General features: G+C 47.3%; 1 protein-coding gene and 2 non-coding genes across 9 annotated transcripts in view; 2 read left to right on the top strand and 1 right to left on the bottom strand.

The window, feature by feature from the left end:
* The window catches only part of LOC118229578 (transducin-like enhancer protein 1), a 539,102-nt gene extending 534,723 nt beyond the window's left edge, over nt 1-4,379 (bottom strand). For 5 of the 7 annotated variants that reach the window (XM_035421648.1, XM_035421646.1, XM_035421647.1 and 2 more), the window contains exon 1: nt 3,217-4,378. In XM_035421648.1, coding sequence (XP_035277539.1) covers nt 3,217-3,240 — 24 coding nt within the window. In that variant the 5' untranslated portion in view covers nt 3,241-4,378. Of the gene's footprint in view, nt 1-3,216 lie in introns of all 7 variants that reach the window. The other 2 variants (XM_035421644.1, XM_035421645.1) reach the window with 1 other exon arrangement.
* A 4,741-nt stretch (nt 4,380-9,120) lies between these two features.
* trnaq-uug lies at nt 9,121-9,192 on the top strand. The gene has a single exon. It is a non-coding gene; the product is annotated as a tRNA-Gln (tRNA).
* A 1,267-nt stretch (nt 9,193-10,459) lies between these two features.
* trnac-gca lies at nt 10,460-10,531 on the top strand. The gene has a single exon. It is a non-coding gene; the product is annotated as a tRNA-Cys (tRNA).

The following is a 10,531-nucleotide window of genomic DNA, read 5'->3' as shown; positions in this document are numbered from 1 at the left end:
CCATACGGGCTCTCCATTTAATCTGCTCTATACTGGATGCATCTCTGTGTGCGCAGTACCTGCATCACGCGTGCAGGTTTGCGGTAGTTATATTCAGTGCTTCACCAATATTGTGCATACTGAGCACACCTCGTTCGACGGCAAGAGCAGGGCCTGCCCAGCCCCGTTGCTGGAGATCCACCGTCCTGTACGTTTTCATTCCAACCCGTAAACAAAGCCCCACCTCACGCGCAACAGCTAGAGATCTCGTTGAACAGCTAATTAGCAGAATCGGGTGTGCCAAATTAGGGCTGAAATGGGAACACACAGGACGGTAGATTTCCAGGAACAGGGTTGAGCAGCCCCATCATTATGGGGGGGGGGGGGGGGAACTACCATATTTTGTGAGCTACTCCCATTGTCCCAACCAATCAAATAAGAGATTGTGCTCAGCACAGAAAAAAAAAATAAATAAAAAAAATAAACGAACACTGCCATTAGTCCAAGCTGGTGATTGGCTGGCCGGTCGACGCTAATCTCCACCAATCACATCGCGCAGTCCCGCCATCTCGCCGCTGCGTGCTGCTCGCCACGTCTCGCGTGTGACACGTGAACGTACCCGGCGAGGGCGGCGGGGGTCGAACGCGCGACCGCACGGAAACGCTCCCTGACCGCTGAAGAGCTCGACCAACCGAAAGCTGGCAGCGGCGCCGCAACGTCGATGGCATCACGCCGTCTGACCGGACGAGTGTTAAACCAATCGAGTCGCCTGCATTAAAAACACCCAGCAGCCAGGATTAACGTTCTTTTGACACTAACCGCTTGTTTGAGGACTGAAAGCCAGGGATGAACACATTATAAAGACAAATACGTTTTTAAAAAACTTCACCTTGGGTCAGCAACTCCATTTTGAACTGAATTAGTGCTTCAAAATGTAACTGAGCACACACATTTCATGTGTTCACAGAGAGGAGAAGGCTCCAAATTATGGGGGGGCGGGCGTCCCACCACTGCGGGCGGCGTCTAAAATAAAGCGTGTGACCCGCGTGCGGGACTGCAGCGGCAATAAAACCGAAACCACCGGCGGGGGTGTGGGAAACGACGAAACCGGCCGCCGCTGCCCGACCAGCTTCTGTTTACGTGCACAGAAGGTCACCACAAGAGTGAGGAAGGGGAGGAGGAGGAGGAGGTGAGAATACTGAAGAGAAACTCCACAGAAATTTTTTTTTTTTTTAATGCCCGTTATATTGAGCTATCACTCTGACACAGGGTCGTGAACCGCGGGTTTCTCCCAATGAAACGTCTTAGCAGAGTTTTTTTTTTTTTGTTTAAATGTTTTCAGAAGGAATCCCGCAGACCGCTGCTGCCTCTGTGGCGTGCCGCGCCTCTGGCTCAGACGTCTGAACTTCCACACCCACCGCCGGGAACGCCGGGAACGCCAGGAACGCCTCGCTTCGCTTACACAAACCGAAAGCGAAATTCCAGCCGCTCTGAGACACGCGTTTACGTAACTGGGGAGCACCCATCGACCTTTGACCTGCGATCGTCCCGTTCCAGGAACAGGGCAGGGCGTTTTGCTGAAACCGCTCAAGTCGAGAACCTAGACCAACAACCAGAGGTTACGAATGGGCCTGGGGTCCCAAGAATTAGGGGGAGCCCCTCCCACCCCCTTTCCCCCACCCCCCTGCCGAGGGGTGAGTTTAAGGAGTTCTGGGTCACATGATGACAGTGGAAGTTGATGAGAAGGGGCCCCCATGGGTTTAATGCCTATGACCCCCCCCTCCTCCCTGTAGAATCTCACCTCTGCCGCATAACACAAGTGCGTCACGAGGGACTTGACCCAACAACCTCGCAGCGAGAAGCCCGTTTCCGGAAAAGCCATATAAAACTGCCCGCAGTCAGTTGCCAACACCTCCTGGGTGGACCCAACCAGTCTGGCACGGTTCAGACAAGTCAATCCATTTCCCCGATTAAGATTAAGGGCAAATAATCTGCTTACATATTGGCCGACCTTAATATCGTTGTGGATGGTGGAATTTGCTTTGTATTGTACGCAGACTGCGTGACCACAGCTATGTTTGTTCATTAAGGTGAAAACGCAATCTGGTAATACTAACCGGCGACAAACACTTTCGTCTACTTTACTTCTTTAGAAAAGACAGGGGATTAAACACACACACACACACACACACACACACACTCTCTCTCTCTCACGTTCACTCACACACACACGTCACGTGTGAATCCAGATAATTATTTCCATTCATTTGAAATGGCCACCCTCTTTAAAGATAAACCGGCTCGTGAAGGTGAAGCATCGATTATCGTTATCGATTAGGTGACCTTAATCGCGGAGAGATGCGATCTCCGTATTTACAGAAAATCGGCTAGGAGAGAGAACCGCTGACAGAACACTTCCTCCGTGGTACTGGACGATGGGGTTAGTGTGTCAAAACAGTGGGTCAGGGAATGTAACCACTCCGACTTTACTTGCTTTGAATTGGGTAGCTACATAACCGGTCTATTCTTGGAGCGCGCGCTACTCTGCGTAAGGATTTAAAATAAACATAACACGGCACAGGGCATCCTTATTTAATAAATGAGTACTTTAAAATACACTTTACATTATTTTATTTCGCCGTTTTGAATATAAACTGAGAATTAAATATCACAATTAGGCTTCACAAAATAATCGTGTTGGAAAATAAAACTTGTTTTCATTCATTCCACACACACACACATTCAATTCAAAACAAAACAAAGAAAAAAAATAAAACAATTCCGGGAGCTAGAGAACATGCACATGTGTACATCTTATGTTTGCTTTCGATTAGCAATATCAACAAGACCGATGTATTCTAGTTTGCCCGCAGACCCCTCTTCCAAACAGCGAATTGAAGCCCAATTTTTCAATCAGTCATTCGCCTTGCAATGTAAATTCGTCGTCGAACCAGTCTCAGAACGATTTTTTTTAGGGTACTACTTGTTTCTAGCCGTAAACATTCTGTTAGGTGTGACCGCAAACGAGCACAGGTCTGAACTATGCTCCCTTTCAGAAGTTGCATCTCATGATCACAAGTAAACTAACTTCGAAGGACAATGGCGGCCCTCCGTAAAACACCGTTTCTACGGTTTAAAACAATCACAAACTGCAAGACCGCTGCATTACAACTAACTGGACGTATATTATTTATCATTGCATGTAAACTGCATAGCACAGTATTAGTGGATACTTACCGTTTGTCGATTCTGAGGGAACATCTTGACTACCTGAAAGATTTTTTTTTTATTTTTTAATTCTGCTTTTAAATTTGTTTGTAACAAACAAGTCCTGGGGGCCGACTCTTCTTGCTGGTTTCAGACACGCACGGGGCCTTCTTTCGCAGGCAACGGCAAGCTTGTTCTCCGCTCGCGCATTCCGTTCACGAGTCTCCCTTTGTTCCGCGTTATCTTCGACACAAAGAAAAAAGAAAAATATACATATAGACCGAGGCTAAAAAAAAACATCCAGCAGTTTCGCCCTCCGTCCAAAATCTTTGGTGTTTTCTTCGCGCGACACCCCTGTGGTATGAGATCTCTCCCGATCTCTTGGCTTTCAGGGGGGCGAGAGAAAAAAAACACTCGGTGTTTTCCTACTCCACGCGCTGCTTTCTGCGTACCAATTCCGCCAGAGGCTGAAGGTGTAGCAGCGACCACGAGCTCAGGAAGGACCGGCCTGGGGAGATTCGATGCAGCCGCAGCAAACCGCAAACCCCCTTTGTCTCGCGGCCGTCGTCCTGCTCTTCAGAAAACTATCTGTCCGCCTGCCTCCGCTCTTGCCCGAGCCCAACTCCCCAGGTTTTCAGTCGGACAGAATGGACTGGCTAGTTTTTCATCCGAGACGCTGCTTTCGTTAATGATCCGACGGAGGCTAGCTAGCTGGCTGCTGATCTTTCGTTTCTTCCCTTTCAACGCTCTCTTCCTATCTTGCGAGGCGTTGTTTTGTTCAGTTCTTTAGAGATGGCATCCACGTTGAAAAAAAAACCCAAATGGTAAAAACAGTCCGGTTCAGTTCTTGCCCTGTTGCTTGTTAGTTGTTCTGACCTAGTTTATGATCATTTTAAAATCAGTGGATAGCCTTCTCGTTTAATTTCTAGTTGAATGATTAGGTATGATATTATATTTAGTGAAAGGGGGAAAAAGCAATTCAGAGTTCCACATTGGAGGCAGAAGTATATTTTAAATGCATTTATGATAAATGTCCCACTGTGTATTTAAGATGAACGGAATTGCAAAAATTATTTATTTTTAAAATTATTTTCCTGGCATCTAGTTCTGCGAGTGTGGATCTTCGTGTGTATTGGCAATTGCACGTCTTGTCTTCTCAGACAACTCCCTCTTAAGAATTCCCAGTTTGATGTACCAGTAAATTTGCCGATGGGGGGAAGGGGGGGGGTTGCTGCATGGAATTGATCAATGAATGACTGAACTCTCCACGTGGGGTTCGACTCGGCTGTAATCCAGTGCAAGACGCACTGACCAATGAGCGCTCTGAGTCCCACGTGGGGGTGAGGTCTCTGTCTTCTGATTGGCCGGCGTTCGGTTCTGGAGTACTCCGCATGTCAATCAAGCAGATGGGAGCGACTGCGAATGAGATTTAACTCTTTGCATGCGGGAAGCGCGGATGGGGAGATGCAGTTGTTATTATGGTAATGGAGACTTTGCACCGTGGATTTTTCTGGTCTTTTTTAGCCGTGGAGGAGTGGGATGGGTACTTGAAAGGACACAAATGTCGTCATCAAATAAACGGAATTTTATGCTACGTGAAGCCTCGTCTTATCTCAATATAATCCACACATTGTTTCAGGTCAGGGCATCTTAATCGAAAAAAAAAAAAAAACGTTTTTTTCCACCTCTCATCCATTTGCGTTTATTTACGAGAGCCTATAAAAATAAGACATGGGTTCCTCGCGAGGGCATTCGATGATATGGCCAAGATAAATGAATCAAGCACGCGCAGAAACCGCTGGAAGCAAACAGACTAACCGAATTAGGGCTCCGACTCTTCCCAGAACGCCCAGCGTCAAAGCACCTCAAAATCAGCACCAAAGGGACGCACGCGGGAAAGCCTCCATGTCTCTCTGTTTCCCTCCGGTCCGGGCAACCATGTGATGCACGTGCCCACGGAGGGGAGAACTGTATGTGGTGTGGGTATTTCACAAACAAAGGGGCAGGGTTGAACCTTACTAGTGATCTGAAAAAAAGAGGGAGAGAGGGAGAGAGAACCCTCCTATGCACACTCAAGTTTTATTTTAACTCAGGAACAAAGCACTTGTGCACACTCGATTGTGTGTCTTATTTGGACTTGCTTTTCTGTTGTACTTTGAGTGATCAGGCCCCAAAGAGGTTCCACAGGAAAGTAAACCACAGGGACAAAGTGTCCCAAATTATATCTGGAGGTCATAATGTGTGTGTGTGTGTGTGCGTGTGTGTGCGTGTGTCTGTGTGCGCGAGTGTTTGTGTGTGTGTACAAGCGTGTTTGTGTGAGTGTCTGTGTGCATGTGTGTGTTTGTGTGAGTCAGGTGCAGGGGCACACACTTTTGAGAACAACGGATCATCGTCCCGGACGGATAATAATCATCATCATCACCATCATCGTCATCATCATCCTCTAAACCTTCATGTGTCTAAATATTTCTGAGCCCCCTGGCTGCCCCTTCAGGCAGAGGGAAAATGGAGGATCATGTTCCCACTTCCATTTATACATATTCCAGCTACAGACAATTTGACAGTTTGCCCTGACTTTCAAAAACCTTCCAGACAGGTAACAGCTCCCCCTTCCTGTTAAGAGACAAGTGAAACTGCGTAGCGTTGGCAACGTGACCTCGTGCCACAAAATGAGGCCCAGCAAGGGACTCTACGTTATTGGGTTACTTCATCATATCAATATGTTCCGTGAGGTTATTCCCTTTTTTTGATTGTCAGTTACATTTGTACATTTGCATGTGCTTTGGCTTGTAATGTAATATTTCTCTTCTCGTGCCAATAATTGCCATTTGAATTTGAAGATGAATTTAAATTTGAATTTGAATTTGACAGGCCCATTTTCACTGGGCCCAGGGAAAAGGTGTAAAAAAGGCTGATTTTCACACAGGTGCCAACAGGGTTGAGAGAGAGAGAGAAAGAGAGAGAAAGAGAGAGAGAGAGAGAGAGAAAGAACAGGGAAAGATGAGTGGTGAAAGAAGAGGAGGAGAGAAGATGGGAGAGCCAGAGATAGAGCAATTCGTTTTTTTAAAGAGAAGAAATGAGAAAACAGGGAAGGGAAGAGGGTGAAAGAGATCACAAGGGAAAGAGAGAGAGAGAGGGGGGAAAAGGGGGGATTGAAGGAGAGAGAAAGCGAAGAGTGAGCACTGTTGCCGTGACAGCAGTTATCAGTTATACTGATTACCCAGAAGGCCCCGTAAGTGCTGTTGCTGGGGTGAGTCCCCATTGAGAAAAATTAGGGTTTTACTTTTATGTAGAGCCGGCCGAGGGAAGGGGGTCTGGCCCCGCCCACTTTTTTGGGGTGGGACAGAGACGGTGGAGGAGAGGACGGTTTGGCATTTAGGAGGCATTCTCATCCGGAGCGGGTTACACTGATGACTGAATTTTTTTTTTTTTTTTTTACATACGTACAGTTATACAGCCGGATAGTTACCGAAACAATTACTTTGAGTAAGGGAATGACAGCAGTGCCTTCTGGGAAGAATCAAACCCGCAGCCTTTGTGCTAGGAATGGGAAGGATAGTGGGGAGGGTGAACAATGTGACATTGGGGAGGGCCCCCCCCCCGGGGGCTGCTTCTCTCAGGCTCAATCCAACAGGAAATGACATCACCCAGTGACATCACCACATCCACCCCCGCTCGGTGTCCACCTATCACAACATCCACCCTGGCCTTGTCTCCACCTATCACATGGAAGGAAGATTTCACCTAATCACCTGGCTACTATCCAGAGATTAACACACTAACCCCGCCCCCCCTCCCCCCAAGACCAGTCCCAAGGACACACAGAGCCCCCCCCAGCACATACACACACATACACACACTCACACACACTCACACACATGCACGCACGCACACACACACACACACACACACACAAACTGGCACAAGGTACATGCCCACTGAGTCATTGTCCAAGCCTGGCAACGGTATAAAGGCTTTTACTGCCTGCTGAGTCCTTCTCTCTCTCTCTCTCTCTCTCTCCCACCCTCTCTCTCCTATAATCACAACTCACAGAACTGCATTAGGAGCAAAATCTGGCAATCACAAAGGACACTAAGAGCTGTGAATAAGGTGAACTAATGTTCACTCCAGGCCAATGAAGACTGCCAAAAAGAATCCAGCAGGACAAGAAAGGAGAATCAGGTGGTAGGGAAGATGGAGTGTGGACACACACACACACGCACACATAAAAAAAATATCCTGTCACAAAAATTCGGACAATGGCGTATGCATATTTTAGGACGGCCAACAATTCTGTCAGCGTCCTCATTTCCATATTTTACATCCGCATTTACGAGGCCAAAGTGGTTCGCTTGCAGCTCCACTGTTTGCAGCTTTAATTGCCAGTAAGACACTGTACAAGTCCCTGGTGCTTCTGCACGAGAAGAGGGGAAAGAGGAGAGAAGAGAAGAGGAGAGGAGGGGAGAGGAGAGAAGAGGAGAGGAGAGAAGAGAAGAGGAGGGGAGAGGAGAGAAGAGAAGAGGAAGGGAGAGGAGAGAAGAGAAGAGGAGAGGAGGGGAAAGAGGAGAGAAGAGGAGAGAAGAGAAGAGGAGGGGAGAGGAGAGAAGAGAAGAGGAGAGGAGGGGAAAGAGGAGAGAAGAGGAGAGGAGGGGAGAGGAGGGGAGAGGAGAGAAGAGAAGAGGAGAGGAGGGGAGAGGAGAGAAGAGGAGAGAAGAGAAGAGAGGAGGGGAGAGGAGAGGAGAGAAGAGAAGTGGAGAGGCAAGAAGAGGCGTTCCTTTCATGCACAGCTCCCTGCAGAGCGAGACGGGAAACCCTGTAGCAAGTGTGTACGAGCACACCGGAGCCCGTCTGACAAGGAGTGACCTCCAGCTGTCAATCAAACCAAAAAAAAAAAAGAGAGAGAGAGAGAGAAGAGAAGCTTTTCTGGCATTTTCAAAAGCATAGAAAAGTGCAGCGAAGTTACACCCACACCCGCCCCAACGCCGCCCCCCCCCCCCCCCCCACCCCCCCTCGCTCGCTGACACGGAAGAATGCAGCCGACAGCGAAAAAAAAAAAAACACCAGTCACCAGAGTTTTTTTTAAAAATTATTATTAAAAGAAGAACTCTGGAAAAAATGAGGTGTAAATAAAAGAGAAATCAATATTTAAAGAATGAAAAAACTTGCTGGTGGCGGGGGGAGGGGGGGAAAGAACTGCCAGAGAACTGCCCCCCCCACACACACACACACACACACACACACATACACACACACACTCAAATACTCACACACACATACACACACTCAAATACACACACACACGCATGCAAACACACACACTCAAATACACACACACACACACATGCAAACACACACACTCAAATACACACACACACACGCATGCAAACACACACACACACAGGGGGTCATCTGCTGCAGGAATTTATTCCACTGAATCAAGGATCAGATGTAGTCAGTCCGTGATCTATCAAGGAGCCGTGCGTCACTGTGGACTCGGCCTGCCACCGTGTGGTCATCCTGGAAAGTGCGGATCCGCCAGGCGTCGGTTACCTCGACAATTATTTGTTTCGGCAGAACATTTTCCAGGGAGAATTAAAAGCTGTGTTTTCTTGGATGTCACTGAGTCAGTCAAGACACCTACCGTTTTATTTACCGAAACAAAGGGAAGTATTTTGCTCAAGGACACAAAAATAACGCGTCCTTCAGCAAAAACAGAGACAATAGTGGTCCTATAAGCCCTCTTTTGGGACAGGGGCTCGGTAGACAACTCCCTCCTGCCGCAGCTCTCAAAAACAAGATTAGTGAAATGTCGTAAGTCACTATTAAAAAGTGAATTTCCCAGTGCTGAAGTCCCTAAGTATGATAGCAACACACTTTTTAAAAGGGGGAATCGTGTTTTCAGATTCCAAAATTCCTGCACAGGTACGCAGCTGTGGTTCTATGGTGTAATGGTTAGCACTCTGGACTTTGAATCCAGCGATCCGAGTTCAAATCTCGGTAGAACCTTCAGTTTTAAGCGTTTGTGGCCCTGAAACGTGTAGTCGCTGAGTCTCCGAGATAGAGTTTACCTGTAGTTCGGCTAAGGAGAGCGAAAACAAGTTCAGTTGGTGCAACAAGTAGAAACCTGACTCCAAATGTGTTCTGCTGAGATTCGGTGGCAGTTCTTGCGTTTTTAGCCGTTGCCTTAATAATAAAAAAAACTAGGTCAGACATCAATGAGGGTTCCCCAAAACAGGGCATGTATACATGCATTACGTGGGCACCAAAAAGATACAGATTCTAAAAAAAGAAAATGAAGCGTTCTCTCGTACCTCTTTTGCACCGCCCCACTTTTCCAGCAGACGGCAGTACGACACAGCAAGGAAGTTAAAATTACTCGGAAATGTTGGGAATATATTGGCAGTTGATCACCTTAAAAAAAAAAGTTATACTGCAAAGGTTGCCAATACCAGCATGTCGTCGCTTTCATTAAAATGATTTATTTCAGTGTTTTAATTGGCATTTTCTTGGCCTTATTTCAGAATAATAACGCAAACATAAAGAAATCCAAGAGCCGTGTTGAACTTACCGTTAATGGCGAGCAAAGATCACTAGTCTGGAATTCGTCCGTTGAGAGTTTCACTCGGTCCACCCACTCGGTAGCAGCTGTCGTTGAGAAGGGCTTTAATTAGGAACGAAAGTCGCGCGCTCCACTTTAATTGTACTTGGCCTTCAGCGGCCCAACCGTTAAGTAACTGCCAAAAAGTTATGATGAATGCAACACCATTACAGGCAGCTATATTTATAGTTTCATATTTTCCGCACAGTGTCATCGGACGTTGCCAAAGGGGCAGACAGTACGTGTTTCTGCCATATTTTAATCCAGAAGAGGTCGTAATTGGCAACGGTAGTTTTTATTTGCATTTTTATTTGTTGTTGTTGTAGAATGCCAGTGCTGACAGTAAGCGTATTAGTAATGCGATTCAGAGTGACATTTTTTAAAAGCCCTATCAGTCAGTTTCTATTTTGGAATAATGGCTTACAATGAAGCTTTTGCCAGTTCATGTGTGCAGTGCTTTTTAATAGGTGCAGACAGCACAACAGTGGCCTGTGTGGGTGTTGAACACAACCCATCTGGGGTGATGTTTTCTGGGGTGGTGGGCCCCAGTGTGAGGTCCTTTCATGGGCCCAAACCCCTGCCCCCCCCCCCCCCCCCCCCCCCCCCCCCCCCCCCCCGGACCTGAGGGGCTTAATCTGGTTGATTCCAGAAATGGCAATGGCAATGGCAAGGCAAGGGGGTATAGCTCAGTGGTAGAGCATTTGATTGCAGATCAAGAGGTCCTCAGTTCAAATCTGGGTGCCCCCT

Source organism: Anguilla anguilla, chromosome 6 (genome assembly GCF_013347855.1).
Source record: "Anguilla anguilla isolate fAngAng1 chromosome 6, fAngAng1.pri, whole genome shotgun sequence".
Lineage (NCBI taxonomy): Eukaryota > Metazoa > Chordata > Actinopteri > Anguilliformes > Anguillidae > Anguilla > Anguilla anguilla.
The sequence above is the reverse complement of the archived record's forward strand: the minus strand, read 5'-3'. Positions and strand labels throughout refer to the sequence as shown.